This window comes from Oncorhynchus kisutch, linkage group LG29 (genome assembly GCF_002021735.2).
Source record: "Oncorhynchus kisutch isolate 150728-3 linkage group LG29, Okis_V2, whole genome shotgun sequence".
Lineage (NCBI taxonomy): Eukaryota > Metazoa > Chordata > Actinopteri > Salmoniformes > Salmonidae > Oncorhynchus > Oncorhynchus kisutch.
Window position 1 is genome coordinate 47089292 of NC_034202.2, and position 19833 is coordinate 47109124.

The 19833-nt window shown below is 45.5% G+C and overlaps 1 protein-coding gene across 1 annotated transcript in view; it reads right to left on the bottom strand.

The window, feature by feature from the left end:
* Positions 1-18906, bottom strand: part of tmem135 (transmembrane protein 135) — a 36922-nt gene extending 18016 nt beyond the window's left edge. Inside the window, exons 1-3 of the mRNA XM_031809475.1 lie at positions 18684-18906; positions 1893-2020; positions 97-189 (exon numbers count right to left, since the gene is read on the bottom strand). Coding sequence (XP_031665335.1) covers positions 97-189; positions 1893-2020; positions 18684-18821 — 359 coding nt within the window. The 5' untranslated portion in view covers positions 18822-18906. The remainder of the gene's footprint in view (positions 1-96; positions 190-1892; positions 2021-18683) is intronic.
* Positions 18907-19833: the final 927 nt, after the last annotated feature.

Sequence of the window (19833 nt, forward strand, 5' to 3'; positions counted from 1 at the left end):
GGGAGAGGAGAAAAGAGGGGAGAGGAGAAAAGAGGGGAGAGAGGGGAAAGGGGAGAGGGGAGAGGAGAAAAGAGGGGAGAGGAGAAAAGAGGTTACCTGCTCTTGCGTTCCATGAGGATAGAGATGTAAGAGGCAGGTAGAGCTGCTCCGAACCCAGCGGACCAGGAGGTGAAGCCACCCAGCAGTTTCCTAACACACACCAAACAAGATAACAACATATCTGAAGTCTTATCTGACACTGCCTGGCACCTTCTAGTACACTATGAACTTCACCCTCTACACCCTACTGGGCCAAAGGACAGAGACTGCTTCAAAGCCCTCTGATTGGCTATCAGGTCAGGCCACTCAAGGACTGTGTGTGTGTGTGTGCGCGTTTGTGTCTGTGGCTGTGAGTGTACATGTGTGTGTCTGTGGTTGTGTGTGTCTGGTTGTGTGTCTGGTTGTGTGTGTGTGTGTGTGTGTGTGTGTGTGTGTGTGGCTGTGTGTGTGTGTGTGTGTGTGTGTGTGTGTGTGTGTGTGTGTGTGTGTGTGTGTGTGTGTGTGTGTGTGTGTGTGGCTGTGTGTGTGTGTGTGGCTGTGTGTGTGTGTGTGTGTGTGTGGTGTGTGGCTGTGTGTGGCTGTGTGTGTGTGGCTGTGTGTGTGTGTGTGTTGTGTGTGTGTGTGTGGTGTGTGTGTGTGTGTGTGTGTGTGTGTGTGTGTGTGTGTGTGTGTGTGTGGCTGTGTGTGTGTGTGGCTGTGGTGTGTGTGTCTGTGGTTGTGTGTGTCTGGCTGTGTGTGTGTGTGTGTGTGTGTGTGTGTGTGTGTGTGTGTGTGTGGTTGTGTGTTTCTGGCTGGTGTGTGTATGTCTGTGGTTGTGTGTGTGTGTCTGTGGTTGTGTGTGTGTATGTCTGTGGTTGTGTGTGTGTATGTCTGTGGTTTGTGTGTGTGTGGTCTGTGGTTGTGTGTGTGTGTGTCTGTGGTTGTGTGTGTCTGGCTGTGTGTGTGTGTGTCTGTGGGTTGTGTGTGTCTGGCTGTGTGTGTGTGTGTGTGTGTGTCTGGCTGTGTGTCTGGCTGTGTGTGTGTGTGTCTGGCTGTGTGTCTGGCTGTGTGTGTGTGTGTGTCTGGCTGTGTGTGTGTGTCTGACTGTGTGTGTGTGTGTGTGTCTGGTTGTGTGTGTGTGTGTGTCTGGTTGTGTGTGTGTGTGTGTGTCTGGCTGTGTGTGTGTGTCTGTGTGTGTCTGGCTGTGTCTGTGTGTGTGTCTGTGGTTGTGTGTGTCTGGCTGTGTGTGTGTGTGTGTCTGTGGTTGTGTGTGTCTGGCTGTGTGTGTGTGTGTGTCTGGCTGTGTGTCTGGCTGTGTGTGTGTGTGTGTGTGTGTCTGGCTGTGTGTGTGTGTGTGTGTGTGGTGTGTGTGTGTCTGGTTGTGTGTGTGTGTCTGGTTGTGTGTGTGTGTTGGTTGTGTGTGTGTGTCTGGTTGTGTGTGTGCGTGTGGTTGTGTGGGTGTGTGTGGTTGTGTGTGTGTGTGTGTGTGTGTGTGTGTGTGTGTGTGTGTGTGTGTGTGTGTGTGTGTGTGTGTGTGTGTGTGTGTGTCTGTGTGTGTGTGTGTCTGGTTGTGTGTGTGTCTGGTTGTGTGTGTGTGTGTGTCTGGTTGTGTGTGTGTGTGTCTGGTTGTGTGTGTGTGTGTCTGGCTGTGTGTGTGTGTGTCTGGCTGTGTGTGTGTGTGTCTGGCTGTGTGTGTGTGTGTCTGGCTGTGTGTGTGGTGTCTGGCTGTGTGTGTGTGTGTGTCTGGCTGTGTGTGTGTGTGTGTGTGTGTCTGGCTGTGTGTGTGTGTGTGTGTGTGTGTCTGGCTGTGTGTGTGTGTGTGTGTGTGTCTGGCTGTGTGTGTGTGTGTCTGGCTGTGTGTGTGTGTGTGTTACCTGAGGATGCAGAAGAAGGCGATGTAGAGTCCTCCATTAGCGGTGAGGAAGGACGTGGACTGAAGGATCTCAGGGAGGAGTCTCTTCAGATAATACTCCTTCTTCCTCCTCCGCAGGATGGCTGCTATCTGCACACACACACACACACACACACACACACTTGAGATCAACTAGTCTTACCGTCCAGGATCAGAACAGATCAACTAGTCTTACCGTCCAGGGTCAGAACAGATCAACTAGTCTTACCGTCCAGGGTCAGAACAGATCAACTAGTCTTACCGTCCAGGGTCAGAACAGATCAACTAGTCTTACCGTCCAGGGTCAGAACAGATCAACTAGTCTTACCGTCCAGGGTCAGAACAGATCAACTAGTCTTACCGTCCAGGGTCAGAACAGATCAACTAGCCTTACCGTCCAGGGTCAGAACAGATCAACTAGCCTTACCGTCCAGGGTCAGAACAGATCAACTAGTCTTACAGTCCAGGGTCAGAACAGATCAACTAGTCTTACCGTCCAGGTCAGAACAGATCAACTAGTCTTACCGTCCAGGGTCAGAACAGATCAACTAGTCTTACCGTCCAGGGTCAGAGAGGGACAAGAGAGGAGACAGAGTAAGAGGGACAATGAAAGGGAGAGGAGACAGTAAGAGGAACAATGGAAGAGAGAGGAGACAGTAAGAAGGACAATGGAAGAGAGAGGAGACAGTAAGAAGGACAATGGAAGAGAGAGGAGACAGTAAGAAGGACAATGGAAGAGAGAGGAGGACAGTAAGAAGGACAATGGCAGAGAGAGGAGACAGTAAGAAGGACAATGGAAGAGAGAGGAGACAGTAAGAAGGACAATGGAAGAGAGAGGAGGACAGTAAGAAGGACAATGGAAGAGAGAGGAGACAGTAAGAAGGACATATACAGACAATGACAGCTGGTGTCTAGTAGTATAATAAGCCTCTTAGTTCACCAGACAGAACTCCACATGTAGGTTACTGTGGGTTACTGTGGGTTACTGTAGTGTAGGTTACTGTGGGTTACTGTAGTGTAGGTTACTGTGGGTTACTGTGGGTTACTGTGGGGCTACTGTGGGCTACTGTAGTGTAGGTTACTGTGGGTTACTGTGGGTTACTGTAGTGTAGGTTACTGTGGGTTACTGTGGGTTACTGTAGTGTAGGTTACTGTGGTACTGTGGGTTACTGTGGGCTACTGTGGGTTACTGTGGGTTACTGTAGTGTAGGTTACTGTAGTGTACTGTAGTGTAGGTTACTGTACTGTAGGTTACTGTACTGTAGGTTACTGTGGGTTACTGTACTGTAGGTTACTGTGGGTTACTGTGGGTTACTATGGTGTAGGTTACTGTAGTGTAGGTTACTGTACTGTAGGTTACTGTAGTGTATGTTACTGTAGTGTAGGTTACTGTACTGTAGGTTACTGTAGTGTATGTTACTGTAGTGTAGGTTACTGTAGTGTAGGTTACTGTAGTGTAGGTTACTGTAGTGTAGGTTACTGTAGTGTACTGTAAGTTACTGTAGTATAGGTTACTGTAGTGTATGTTACTGTAGTGTACTGTAGTGTAGGTTACTGTAGTGTAGGTTACTGTAGTGTACTGTAGGTAACTGTAGTGTAGGTTACTGTAGTGTATGTTAATGTAGTGTACTGTAGTGTAGGTTACTGTAGTGTACTGTAGTGTAGGTTACTGTAGGTTACTGTAGTGTACTGTAGTGTATGTTACTGTAGTGTATGTTACTGTAGTGTAGGTTACTGTAGTGTACTGTAGTGTAGGTTACTGTAGTGTAGGTTACTGTAGGTTACTGTAGTGTATGCTACTGTAGTGTACTGTAGTGTAGGTTACTGTAGTGTAGGTTACTGTAGTGTAGGTTACTGTAGTGTAGGTTACAGTAGTGTACTGTAGTGTAGGTTACTGTAGTGTAGGTTACTGTAGTGTACTGTAGGTAACTGTAGTGTAGGTTACTGTAGTGTAGGTTACTGTAGTGTACTGTAGTGTAGGTTACTGTAGTGTAGGTTACTGTAGTGTAGGTTACTGTAGTGTAGGTTACTGTAGTATAGGTTACTGTAGTGTACTGTAGGTTACTGTAGTATAGGTTACTGTAGTGTACTGTAGGTAACTGTAGTGTAGGTTACTGTAGTGTACTGTAGGTTACTGTAGTGTAGGTTACTGTAGTGTACTGTAGGTAACTGTAGTGTAGGTTACTGTAGTGTAGGTTACTGTAGTGTACTGTAGGTAACTGTAGTGTAGGTTACTGTAGTGTACTGTAGGTAACTGTAGTGTAGGTTACTGTAGTGTACTGTAGGTTACTGTAGTGTATGTTACTGTAGTGTAGGTTACTGTAGTGTAGGTTACTGTAGTGTAGGTTACTGTAGTGTACTGTAGGTAACTGTAGTGTAGGTTACTGTAGTGTATGTTAATGTAGTGTACTGTAGTGTAGGTTACTGTAGTGTACTGTAGTGTAGGTTACTGTAGGTTACTGTAGTGTACTGTAGTGTATGTTACTGTAGTGTATGTTACTGTAGTGTAGGTTACTGTAGTGTACTGTAGTGTAGGTTACTGTAGTGTAGGTTACTGTAGGTTACTGTAGTGTATGCTACTGTAGTGTACTGTAGTGTAGGTTACTGTAGTGTAGGTTACTGTAGTGTAGGTTACAGTAGTGTACTGTAGTGTAGGTTACTGTAGTGTAGGTTACTGTAGTGTACTGTAGGTAACTGTAGTGTAGGTTACTGTAGTGTAGGTTACTGTAGTGTACTGTAGTGTAGGTTACTGTAGTGTAGGTTACTGTAGTGTAGGTTACTGTAGTGTAGGTTACTGTAGTATAGGTTACTGTAGTGTACTGTAGGTTACTGTAGTATAGGTTACTGTAGTGTACTGTAGGTAACTGTAGTGTAGGTTACTGTAGTGTACTGTAGGTTACTGTAGTGTAGGTTACTGTAGTGTACTGTAGGTAACTGTAGTGTAGGTTACTGTAGTGTAGGTTACTGTAGTGTACTGTAGGTAACTGTAGTGTAGGTTACTGTAGTGTACTGTAGGTTACTGTAGTGTACTGTAGGTAACTGTAGTGTAGGTTACTGTAGTGTACTGTAGGTTACTGTAGTGTATGTTACTGTAGTGTAGGTTACTGTAGTGTAGGTTACTGTAGTGTACTGTAGGTTACTGTAGTATAGTGTAGTGTAGGTTACTGTACTGTAGGTTACTGTAGTATAGGTTACTGTAGTATAGGTTACTGTACTGTAGGTTACTGTAGTGTAGGTTACTGTAGTGTACTGTAGTGTAGGTTACTGTACTGTAGGTTACTGTGGGTTACTGTAGTGTATGTTACTGTAGTGTAGGTTACTGTAGTGTACTGTAGGTTACTGTAGTGTAGGTTACTGTAGTGTATGTTACTGTAGTTTACTGTAGTGTAGGTTACTGTAATGTAGGTTACTGTACTGTAGGTTACTGTAGTATAGGTTACTGTAGTGTAGGTTACTGTAGTGTATGTTACTGTAGTGTATGTTACTGTAGTGTACTGTAGTGTAGGTTACTGTACTGTAGGTTACTGTAGTATAGGTTACTGTAGTGTACTGTAGTGTATGTTACTGTAGTGTAGGTTACTGTAGTGTAGGTTACTGTAGTGTAGGTTACTGTAGTGTACTGTAGTGTACTGTAGTGTAGGTTACTGTAGTGTACTGTAGGTTACTGTAGGTTACTGTAGTGTACTGTGGGTTACTGTAGGTTACTGTAGGTTACTGTAGTGTACTGTAGTGTATGTTACTGTAGTGTACTGTAGTGTAGGTTACTGTAGTGTAGGTTACTGTAGTATAGGTTACTGTAGTGTAGGTTACTGTAGTGTAGGTTACTGTAGTGTAGGTTACTGTAGTGTAGGTTACTGTAGTGTACTGTAGGTAACTGTAGTGTAGGTTACTGTAGTGTACTGTAGGTTACTGTAGTGTAGGTTACTGTAGTGTACTGTAGGTTACTGTAGTGTACTGTAGGTTACTGTAGTGTAGGTTACTGTAGTGTAGGTTACTGTAGTGTACTGTAGGTAACTGTAGTGTAGGTTACTGTAGTGTAGGTTACTGTAGTGTAGGTTACTGTAGTGTACTGTAGTTAACTGTAGTGTAGGTTACTGTAGTGTACTGTAGGTTACTGTAGTGTAGGTTACTGTAGTGTACTGTAGGTTACTGTAGTGTACTGTAGGTTACTGTAGTGTAGGTTACTGTAGTGTACTGTAGGTTACTGTAGTGTACTGTAGGTAACTGTAGTGTAGGTTACTGTAGTGTACTGTAGGTTACTGTAGTATAGTGTAGTGTAGGTTACTGTACTGTAGGTTACTGTAGTATAGGTTACTGTAGTGTACTGTATGTTACTGTAGTGTACTTGCTACTGTGGTGTAGTGTGCCGTAGAGTACTTGCTATCAGGCCTGGAATTTCATGATTTTAGGGTCAAGGCCATTTGGCCTCCAAGGAGGTTCCCAACATGCCAGGGCAACGAGGCCATCTGCCAGGGCAACGAGGCCATCTGCCAGGGCAACGAGGCCATCTGCCAGGGCAACGAGGCCATCTGCCAGGGCAACGAGGCCATCTGCCAGGGCAACGAGGCCATCTGCCAGGGCAACGAGGCCATGGTGTTCAGACCATAGGAATGTTAAGGGTATTATTGTATACACACTTCCTCATATGCCATTGAAACCAGTATTTCTCATGTTCTCAAAATGTCCAGCAGCCAAAGACACAATCTTAGTCATATTAACAACCCACAGCAACAACCCATAGCAACAACCCATTAACAACCCACTGTAACAACCCATTAAAACAACCCATAGCAACAACCCATAGCAACAACCCATAGCAACAACCCATAGCAACAACCCATTAACAAACCACTGCAACAACCCATTAACAACCCACTGTAACAATCCATTAAAACAACCCATTAAAACAACCCATTAACAACCCATTAACAACCCATTAACAACCCATTAACAACCCACTGTAACAACCCATTAACAACCCATTAACAACCCATTAAAAACCCATTAAAACAACCCATTAAAACAACCCATTAAAACAACCCATTAAACAACCCATTAAAACAACCCATTAAAACAACCCATTAAAACAACCCATTAAAACAACCCATTAACCGTCCAAATGTTTTATGCATATTTTCAGTGTGAACCTATATTTAAGGAGGGTTAAGGCGTAGGCTAACCAATTCTAAACGGTACTAGCTGTTCGCAAAGTAGCCTAAGCGTAAAATGGAAGGGGCGCAATTATTCTGAAACCGCAGCTCATTGTTGGAACACATCATTCTCAATCGACCAGTCCATTTTGAATTTCTGATGAAACTGTCATCATTTGGCAAGGAATATAGTTTGGTATCCCATCAGTTTTAATAGACATTTATCCAAATTGACAGAGCTGTGGCGTATCGGGTCGAGAGCTTCAAGTTCATCGGTGTCCAAATCACTAAGGACTTCAAATGGTCCACACACACATGTACACAGTGTCGTGAATGACTGTCTGCATCGCTGGTTGGTATGACAACAGCACCGCCCTGGATCACATGGTGCTACAGAGGGTGGTGCAGACGGCCCACTACATCACTGGGGCTGAGCTCCCTGCTATCCAAGACATCAGCCACCAATTGTGCAAACTATGACAGACAAAATGAGATGAAAAAAAATCCAGAAAATCACATTGTAGGATTTTTAATGAATTTATTTGCAAATTATGGTGGAAAATAAGTATTTGGTCACCTACAAACAAGCAAGATTTCTGGCTCTCACAGACCTGTAACTTCTTCTTTAAGAGGCTCCTCTGTCCTCCACTCGTTACCTGTATTAATGGCACTAGTTTGAACTTGTTATCAGTATAAAAGACACCTGTCCACAACCTCAAACAGTCACACTCCAAACTCCACTATGGCCAAGACCAAAGAGCTGTCAAAGGACACCAGAAACAAAATTGTAGACCTGCACCAGGCTGGGAAGACTGAATCTGCAATAGGTAAGCAGGTTGGTTTGAAGAAATCAACTGTGGGAGCAATTATTAGGAAATGGAAGACATACAAGACCACTGATAATCTCCCTCGATCTGGGGCTCCACGCAAGATCTCACCCCGTGGGGTCAAAATGATCACAAGAACGGTGAGCAAAAATCCCAGAACCACACGGGGGGACCTAGTGAATGACCTGCAGAGAGCTGGGACCAAAGTAACAAAGCCTACCATCAGTAACACACTACGCCACCAGGGACTCAAATCCTGCAGTGCCAGACGTGTCCCCCTGCTTAAGCCAGTACATGTCCAGGCCCGTCTGAAGTTTGCTAGAGAGCATTTGGATGATCCAGAAGAAGATTGGGAGAATGTCATATGGTCAGATGAAACCAAAATATAACTTTTTGGTAAAAACTCAACTCGTCGTGTTTGGAGGACAAAGAATGCTGAGTTGCATCCAAAGAACACCATACCTACTGTGAAGCATGGGGGTGGAAACATCATGCTTTGGGGCTGTTTTTCTGCAAAGGGACCAGGACGACTGATCCGTGTAAAGGAAAGAATGAATGGGGCCATGTATCGTGAGGTATTTTGAGGGAAAACCTCTTTCCATCAGCAAGGGCATTGAAGATGAAACGTGGCTGGGTCTTTCAGCATGACAATGATCCCAAACACACCACCCGGGCAATGAAGGAGTGGCTTCGTAAGAGTGGCCTAGCCAGTCTCCAGATCTCAACCCCATAGAAAATCTTTGGAGGAAGTTGAAAGTCCGTGATGCCCAGCAACAGCCCCAAACATCACTGCTCGTTTGACCTCTGTCATTGCCAACAAAGGGTATATAACAAAGTATTGAGATAAACTTTTGTTATTGATCAAATACTTATTTTCCACCATCATTTCCTACAATGTGATTTTCTGGATTTTGTTTCTCATTTTGTCTGTCATAGTTGAAGTGTACCTATGATGAAAATTACAGGCCTCTCTCATCTTTTTAAGTGGGAGAACTTGCACAATTGGTGGCTGACTAAATACTTTTTTGCCCCACTGTATATCAGGCGGTGTGAAAGGAAGGAGATTTGTTAGACTCCAGCCAGCCATAGACTGTTCTCTCTGCTTCCACACGGCAAGAGTTACCGGTAGATCAAGTCTGACACCAACGGGATCTTTAACAGCTTCTATCCCCAAGCAAGAAGACTGCTAAATAGCTAACTAAATAGCTAACTAAATAGCTAACTAAATAGCTACAAAGACCCTGTTTAACTTGTATCTTTATTGACCTTGAATCTCTATCCACACTCACAGGGAGCGATACATATCTACCCCCCATCACTCCAGTATCCCTGTCTCCTTCCCCCTATACATATCTACCCCCCATCACTCCAGTATCCCCGTCTCCTTCCCCCTATACATATCTACCCCCCATCACTCCAGTATCCCTGTACATTAATATGCTACTGGACCTGACTGAGCCTGTATATAATATGCTACTGGACCTGACTGAGCCTGTATATAATATGGTACTGGACCTGACTGAGCCTGTATATAATATGCTACTGGACCTGACTGAGCCTGTATATAATATGCTACTGGACCTGACTGAGCCTGTATATAATATGCTACTGGACCTGACTGAGCCTGTATATAATATGCTACTGGACCTGACTGAGCCTGTATATAATATGCTACTGGACCTGGCTGAGCCTGTATATAATATGCTATGTTACTGAGCCTGTATATAATATTGTACTGGACCTGAGCCTGTATATGATATGGTACTGGACCTGAGCCTGTATATAAGATGGTACTGGACCTGAGCCTGTATATAGGATGGTACTGGACCTGAGCCTGTATATGATATGGTACTGGACCTGAGCCTGTATATAATATGGTACTGGACCTGACTGAGCCTGTATATGATATGGTACTGGACCTGAGCCTGTATATAATATGGTACTGGACCTGAGCCTGTATATAAGATGGTACTGGACCTGAGCCTGTATATAATATGGTACTGGACCTGAGCCTGTATATAATATGGTACTGGACCTGAGCCTGTATATAAGATGGTACTGGACCTGAGCCTGTATATAGGATGGTACTGGACCTGAGCCTGTATATAGGATGGTACTGGACCTGAGCCTGTATATAGGATGGTACTGGACCTGAGCCTGTATATAGGATGGTACTGGACCTGAGCCTGTATATAGGATGGTACTGGACCTGAGCCTGTATATAATATGGTACTGGACCTGAGCCTGTATATAAGATGGTACTGGACCTGAGCCTGTATATAAGATGGTACTGGACCTGAGCCTGTATATAAGATGGTACTGGACCTGAGCCTGTATATAATATGGTACTGGACCTGAGCCTGTATATAAGATGGTACTGGACCTGAGCCTGTATATAGGATGGTACTGGACCTGAGCCTGTATATAGGATGGTACTGGACCTGAGCCTGTATATAGGATGGTACTGGACCTGAGCCTGTATATAAGATGGTACTGGACCTGAGTCTGTATATAGGATGGTACTGGACCTGAGCCTGTATATAGGATGGTACTGGACCTGAGCCTGTATATAGGATGGTACTGGACCTGAGCCTGTATAGTATATAGGATGGTACTGGACCTGAGCCTGTATATAGGATGGTACTGGACCTGAGCCTGTATATAGGATGGTACTGGACCTGAGCCTGTATATAGGATGGTACTGGACCTGAGCCTGTATATAGGATGGTACTGGACCTGAGCCTGTATTTGGATGGTACTGGACCTGAGCCTGTATATAGGATGGTACTGGACCTGAGCCTGTATATAGGATGGTACTGGACCTGAGCCTGTATATAGGATAGTACTGGACCTGAGCCTGTATATAGGATGGTACTGGACCTGAGCCTGTATATAGGATGGTACTGGACCTGAGCCTGTATATAGGATGGTACTGGACCTGAGCCTGTATATAGGATGGTACTGGACCTGAGCCTGTATATAATATGGTTACTTCGTGCTGTTCTTATTTCTTTGTGTATTGTGTTTGACTGTGTTATTTTAAGTACTCCATTGATATAGATTACTGCATGGTTGGGTTTAACTGTACTTGTGACATTAAAACTCTCTCTGTAGGCCTAACAGGAGTTCAGGAAGAAGAACTGTGTGATGCTTGGCTTTGTTTTTTGTGCCCTGCAAATGCAACACTGAGTTAAAGAAAAAGCTACATTGTCTTCAGGACAACGGGCAGCCACATTCCACCAAATAGTTTTACACTATTTTGTTTTTCCATCTCTGGTTAAAGATAGAGTTTTGAAATCCGTTTGAGTACTAGATTACTCATGTCAATCCATCTACTGACCTGTACTCCTCCACCTAAAGACTCTCAGTTCATGTGAAACTAAATTCTCTGGTTTGATGAAACCAAGTTTGAACTCTTTGGAGCTGAATGCCTAGCATCAGATCTGTAGGAAACCTGTCACCATCCCTACGGTGAAGCATGGTGGTGGCAGCATCATGCTGTGGAGATGTTTTTCAGGAGGACTGCGAGACGAGACAGGATTGAGGGAAAGATTAACGGAGCAAAGTACAGAGAGATCCTTGATGAAAACCTGCTCCAGAGCGCTCAGGACCTCAGACTGGGGCAAAGGTTCACCTTCCAACAGGACAACGACCCTAAGCACACAGCCAAGACAATTTAGGAGTGGATTCAGGACTCTGAATGTCCTTGGGTGGCCCAGCCAGAGCCCAGACTTGAACCTGATCGAACATCAACATGGAGAAACCTGAAAATAGCTGTGAAGCAACGCTCCCCATCCAACCTGAGAGCTGGAGAGGATCTGCAGAGAAGAATGGGAGAAACTCCCCAAATGCAGGTGTGCCAAGCTTGTAGCGTCATACCCAAGAAGACTTGAGGCTGTAATCGCTGCCAAAGTTGCTTCAACAAAGTACTGAGTAAAGGGTCTGAAAACTTATGTAAATGGGATATTTCTGTATTTTTTACAACCTGTTTTTGGTTTGTCATTATGGGGTATTGTGATGTCATTATGGGGTATTGTGATGTCATTATGGGGTATTGTGATGTCATTATGGGGTATTGTGTATAGATTGATGAGAGAGAAAAACTATTTAATACATTGTAGAATACGACTGTAACGAAACAAAACGTAGAAAAAGTCAATGGGTCTGGATACTTTCAGAAGGCACTGTGTAGGGAGCATTTCCACTGAGGATTTACCCCAGTGTTTTACCCCAGTGATTTACCCCAGTGATTTACCCCAGTGATTTACCCCAGTGATTTACCCCAGTGATTTACCCCAGTGATTTACCCCAGTGTTTTACCCCGGTGTTTTCACCGTAGTGTTATACCCCAGTGATTTACCCAAAAGGCTCAGACTTTTCTGTTTCCATCTACGTGGCCGGCACCTGTGTCTCACTGGGCCATGGGAGACCACTAGACAGTCACTGGGCCATGGGAGACCACTAGATAGTCACTGGGCCATGGGAGACCACTAGACAGTCACTGGGCCATGGGAGACCACTAGACAGTCACTGGGCCATGGGAGACTACTAGACAGTCACTGGGCCATGGGAGACCACTAGACAGTCACTGGGCCATGGGAGACCACTAGACAGTCACTGGGCCATAGGAGACCACTAGACAGTCACTGGGCCATGGGAGACCACTAGACAGTCACTGGTCACTGGGCCATGGGAGACCACTAGACAGTCACTGGTCACTGGGCCATGGGAGACCACTAGACAGTCACTGGGCCATGGGAGACCACTAGACAGTCACTGGGCCATGGGAGAGACCACTAGACAGTCACTGGGCCATGGGAGAGACCACTAGACAGTCACTGGGCCATGGGAGACCACTAGACAGTCACTGGGCCATGGGAGACCACTAGACAGTCACTGGGCCATGGGAGACCACTAGACAGTCACTGGGCCATGGGAGACCACTAGACAGTCACTGGGCCATGGGAGACCACTAGACAGTCACTGGGCCATGGGAGACCACTAGACAGTCACTGGGCCATGGGAGACCACTAGACAGTCACTGGGCCATAGGAGACCACTAGACAGTCACTGGGCCATGGGAGACCACTAGACAGTCACTGGTCACTGGGCCATGGGAGACCACTAGACAGTCACTGGGCCATGGGAGACCACTAGACAGTCACTGGGCCATGGGAGAGACCACTAGACAGTCACTGGGCCATAGGAGACCACTAGACAGTCACTGGGCCATGGGAGACCACTAGACAGTCACTGGTCACTGGGCCATGGGAGACCACTAGACAGTCACTGGGCCATGGGAGAGACCACTAGACAGTCACTGGGCCATGGGAGACCACTAGACTGTCACTGGGCCATGGGAGACCACTAGACAGTCACTGGGCCATGGGAGACCACTAGACAGTCACTGGGCCATGGGACACCACTAGACAGTCACTGGGCCATGGGACACCACTAGACAGTCACTGGGCCATGGGAGACCACTAGACAGTCACTGGGCCATGGGAGACCACTAGACAGTCACTGGGCCATGGGAGACCACTAGACAGTCACTGGGCCATGGGAGACCACTAGACAGTCACTGGGCCATGGGAGACCACTAGACAGTCACTGGGCCATGGGAGACCACTAGACAGTCACTGGGCCATGGGAGACCACTAGACAGTCACTGGGCCATGGGAGAGACCACTAGACAGTCACTGGGCCATGGGAGAGACCACTAGACAGTCACTGGGCCATGAGAGACCACTAGACAGTCACTGGGCCATGGGAGACCACTAGACAGTCACTGGGCCATGAGAGACCACTAGACAGTCACTGGGCCATGGGAGACCACTAGACAGTCACTGGGCCATGGGAGACCACTAGACAGTCACTGGGCCATGGGAGACCACTAGACAGTCACTGGGCCATGGGAGACCACTAGACAGTCACTGGGCCATGGGAGACCACTAGACAGTCACTGGGCCATGGGAGACCACTAGACAGTCACTGGGCCATAGGAGACCACTAGACAGTCACTGGGCCATGGGAGACCACTAGACAGTCACTGGTCACTGGGCCATGGGAGACCACTAGACAGTCACTGGGCCATGGGAGACCACTAGACAGTCACTGGGCCATGGGAGAGACCACTAGACAGTCACTGGGCCATAGGAGACCACTAGACAGTCACTGGGCCATGGGAGACCACTAGACAGTCACTGGTCACTGGGCCATGGGAGACCACTAGACAGTCACTGGGCCATGGGAGAGACCACTAGACAGTCACTGGGCCATGGGAGACCACTAGACTGTCACTGGGCCATGGGAGACCACTAGACAGTCACTGGGCCATGGGAGACCACTAGACAGTCACTGGGCCATGGGACACCACTAGACAGTCACTGGGCCATGGGACACCACTAGACAGTCACTGGGCCATGGGAGACCACTAGACAGTCACTGGGCCATGGGAGACCACTAGACAGTCACTGGGCCATGGGAGACCACTAGACAGTCACTGGGCCATGGGAGACCACTAGACAGTCACTGGGCCATGGGAGACCACTAGACAGTCACTGGGCCATGGGAGACCACTAGACAGTCACTGGGCCATGGGAGACCACTAGACAGTCACTGGGCCATGGGAGAGACCACTAGACAGTCACTGGGCCATGGGAGAGACCACTAGACAGTCACTGGGCCATGAGAGACCACTAGACAGTCACTGGGCCATGGGAGACCACTAGACAGTCACTGGGCCATGAGAGACCACTAGACAGTCACTGGGCCATGGGAGACCACTAGACAGTCACTGGGCCATGGGAGACCACTAGACAGTCACTGGGCCATGGGAGACCACTAGACAGTCACTGGGCCATGGGAGACCACTAGACAGTCACCGGGCCATGAGAGACCACTAGACAGTCACCGGGCCATGGGAGACCACTAGACAGTCACTGGGCCATGAGGGACCACTAGATAGTACAGGTTGGCTCAGTCTAACTACAATAATAGATGTTACTGTTTCATCAGACAGACACAAAGATGAAGATAACAAATGTAATCACTGAATTGACTTTATGTTTGCTATTTAATGCAGCCAATAGAATAGTACTAGACTAAACAAATGGTTTTGTATTGTGATTTCACATTGTTTCAAGTTGAGAGATATCATCCATACAAAGTAATGAGACTGGGTGTGAGAGTCTGCCTCAAAGATAATATGTGAAAGCCTCGTGTATCAACCCTCCAACATATACAGAAGACCAAGGACATCCACACTCATCAGATGAACTGTTTTTAATGAAGACAGCAGCAACTGGTAGTTGTTAGAGTTGTTAGAGTGTTGGGCCAGTAACTGAGAGGTTGCGAAATCGAATCCCTGAGCAGACATGTTTAAAAAAAAACTCTTGTCTTTCTGCCCCCGAAACAAGGCAGTTAACCCCACTGTTCCTCAGGAGGCCGTCATTGAAAATAAAAAGTTGTTTTTAACTGACTTGTCCTAGTTAAATAAAGGGCACATATATTTTTTAACAAATCATTAATCTCAGTGATTGACAGTATACAGGTATTACTGCATGTTAACTAACCAATAGCTGTGATTGACAGGTATTACTGCATGTTAACTAACCAATAGCTGTGATTGACAGGTATTACTGCATGTTAACTAACCAATAGCTGTGATTGACAGGTATTACTGCATGTTGACTAACCAATAGCTGTGATTGACAGGTATTACTGCATGTTGACTAACCAATAGCTGTGATTGACAGGTATTACTGCATGTTGACTAACCAATAGCTGTGATGGACAGGTATTACTGCATGTTGACTAACCAATAGCTGTGATGGACAGGTATTACTGCATGTTAACTAACCAATAGCTGTGATTGACAGGTATTACTGCATGTTGACTAACCAATAGCTGTGATGGACAGGTATTACTGCATGTTGACTAACCAATAGCTGTGATTGACAGATATTAAGGCATGTTAACTAACCAATAGCTGTGATGGACAGATATTACTGCATGTTAACTAACCAATAGCTGTGATGGACAGGTATTACTGCATGTTGACTAACCAATAGCTGTGATGGACAGGTATTACTGCATGTTAACTAACCAATAGCTGTGATGGACAGGTATTACTGCATGTTAACTAACCAATAGCTGTGATGGACAGGTATTACTGCATGTTAACTAACCAATAGCTGTGATTGACAGGTATTACTGCATGTTAACTAACCAATAGCTGTGATGGACAGGTATTACTGCATGTTAACTAACCAATAGCTGTGATGGACAGGTATTACTGCATGTTAACTAACCAATAGCTGTGATGGACAGGTATTACTGCATGTTAACTAACCAATAGCTGTGATGGACAGGTATTACTGCATGTTAACTAACCAATAGCTGTGATTGACAGGTATTACTGCATGTTAACTAACCAATAGCTGTGATTGACAGGTATTACTGCATGTTGACTAACCAATAGCTGTGATTGACAGGTATTACTGCATGTTAACTAACCAATAGCTGTGATGGACAGGTATTACTGCATGTTGACTAACCAATAGCTGTGATGGACAGGTATTACTGCATGTTGACTAACCAATAGCTGTGATGGACAGGTATTACTGCATGTTAACTAACCAATAGCTGTGATGGACAGGTATTACTGCATGTTAACTAACCAATAGCTGTGATGGACAGGTATTACTGCATGTTGACTAACCAATAGCTGTGATTGACAGGTATTACTGCATGTTAACTAACCAATAGCTGTGATGGACAGGTATTACTGCATGTTGACTAACCAATAGCTGTGATTGACAGGTATTACTGCATGTTGACTAACCAATAGCTGTGATGGACAGGTATTACTGCATGTTGACTAACCAATAGCTGTGATTGACAGGTATTACTGCATGTTGACTAACCAATAGCTGTGATGGACAGGTATTACTGCATGTTAACTAACCAATAGCTGTGATGGACAGGTATTACTGCATGTTGACTAACCAATAGCTGTGATGGACAGGTATTACTGCATGTTAACTAACCAATAGCTGTGATGGACAGGTATTACTGCATGTTGACTAACCAATAGCTGTGATTGACAGGTATTACTGCATGTTGACTAACCAATAGCTGTGATGGACAGGTATTACTGCATGTTAACTAACCAATAGCTGTGATGGACAGGTATTACTGCATGTTAACTAACCAATAGCTGTGATTGACAGGTATTACTGCATGTTGACTAACCAATAGCTGTGATGGACAGGTATTACTGCATGTTAACTAACCAATAGCTGTGATGGACAGGTATTACTGCATGTTGACTAACCAATAGCTGTGATTGACAGGTATTACTGCATGTTGACTAACCAATAGCTGTGATGGACAGGTATTACTGCATGTTGACTAACCAATAGCTGTGATGGACAGGTATTACTGCATGTTAACTAACCAATAGCTGTGATTGACAGGTATTACTGCATGTTGACTAACCAATAGCTGTGATGGACAGGTATTACTGCATGTTGACTAACCAATAGCTGTGATTGACAGGTATTACTGCATGTTGACTAACCAATAGCTGTGATTGACAGGTATTACTGCATGTTGACTAACCAATAGCTGTGATGGACAGGTATTACTGCATGTTGACTAACCAATAGCTGTGATGGACAGGTATTACTGCATGTTGACTAACCAATAGCTGTGATTGACAGGTATTACTGCATGTTGACTAACCAATAGCTGTGATTGACAGGTATTACTGCATGTTGACTAACCAATAGCTGTGATTGACAGGTATTACTGCATGTTGACTAACCAATAGCTGTGATTGACAGGTATTACTGCATGTTGACTAACCAATAGCTGTGATTGACAGGTATTACTGCATGTTGACTAACCAATAGCTGTGATTGACAGGTATTACTGCATGTTGACTAACCAATAGCTGTGATTGACAGGTATTACTGCATGTTGACTAACCAATAGCTGTGATGGACAGGTATTACTGCATGTTGACTAACCAATAGCTGTGATGGACAGGTATTACTGCATGTTGACTAACCAATAGCTTTGATGGCCTGCATGTTAAGCTCATTCATTCCTCTCCTGGTCAGGAGAGGAATGTTATCTAATATGTCTGGTAACCAGGTAGAGGGTTATCGGTTTGAAGAGGACACGTATCAGACAGTCCTTGGACTTTGAAACCCCCCACTCAGCATAACATATAACACCACCCACTGGGTAAAACAACCCGCGGAGAGAAGAAAACACTATTTTTGCCAATGGCTCCCTTTCTGGAAATGTCCAAGGGGCCCCCAAACTGTACCAAGTGTGCCAAGTTTCATGATAAAATAATCATCATCATCATGAACATCCTTTTCACACATTGCCTGGCCTATTTTGGGATGTGGGAGAGAGCAAGATGTCTTAATAAATATCACTGACTGTGACGAGAGGAAAGTTCAACTCAAGTCCCACTAACGTTAGCTAGCTAGTTAGCCGGCAGATTTGCAATATACCTAGCTGGGATTAGCCAGCTAAATAGGGAAGCTAACTTTCTTTTGCATTATAACGTTAAGTGAAATCTGTAGTCACGACGTCTCATTTGCTAACAACCGGTCACAAACTGTAGTTAACAACATGCGACCGATTCATTTAGCTAGCTAGCTTCAATCCATCCATAAGGTATGAACTTGGGGCCCTTGTAGCACAACACGGCTAACTAGCTAGTTAGCATCGGCTGGACAGATCTCCCTGGCCGTGTATTTGGAGCGAACTACTCACCAGGTAAAGCGGTGCATATATTTTGAAAGAGACCTCCAGAGCCCCCGCAGTGATCTCCAGGGTGGACATGACACAGGAAGGGTTCCATGTGTGTCCGATCTCATAGCAGCTGTGCGGTATCTTACTCAGGGCTGCCATAGTTACACCGTGGACCGTCGGAGGAGCGAGCCGTGCTGTGCAGTGAAGAAAACAGACGGCTGCGGTGGACCGAGGCGCGCTCCCGACTGTGGGGAGATGCGCGGCACCGATGCTATTGAGGCAAAGGGTCATGGCAGACCAGGCGGAGGTAACAGTCGAGCACACGCATGCGGTGTAGGTGGGAGTTCAGTTCACGGTGTGTGTGTGTGTGTGTGTGTGTGTGTGTGCGTGTGCGTGTGCGTGTGCGTGTGTGTGTGTGTGTGTGTGCGTGTGCGCGTGCGTGTTTTCCCTCTTGCTGGATGTGCTTTGTGGCAATTCACCCTCCAAACTGGCTGCCTAACCAACACGTTTCCCCTCCTTTTAAATTTACAGACAGCCAAATGAAGGAGGATTTATTTTGTTTGTTTTTATTGAATGGTGGTCCTAAGAGTTCAACAACCAATCAGTCTCTGTTGTCCCTGCTGATCTCCCTGCTGATGTCATGGTGGCTGTTTATCACACCTAGCTGGTCATATTTTACCCCATTATGAAAAGAGAGTACAGTTTAAATTCCCTGTAGAGACTGCAGGCCTATGGACAGCAGTGGAAGCTCCTCAGAAGAGGAAGGGGTAGACCATGCTCCTCAGTGAATTTCATGAATTAAACATTCCTTTTTACAAAAACTATACTAAATATGACTTGCCTAGTTAAATAAAGATTCAATTAAAATTAAAAAAGAAATATTCACATCACCAAATAATTGATTAAAACACAAAGAAGATCTACAGTAGCTTCAACAGCACTCTGTAGGGTAACACCATGGTGTAGCAGGAGGACAGATAGCTTCCATCCTCCTCTGAGTACATTGACTTCAATACAAAACCTTGGAAGCTCACGGTTCTCACCCCCTTCCATAGACTTAAACAGTAATTATGACAACTTCCAGAGGACGTCCTCCTACCTATCAGAGCTCTTGCAGCATGAACTGACATGTTGTTCACCCAATCAAAGGATCAGAGAATTAATATAGTAC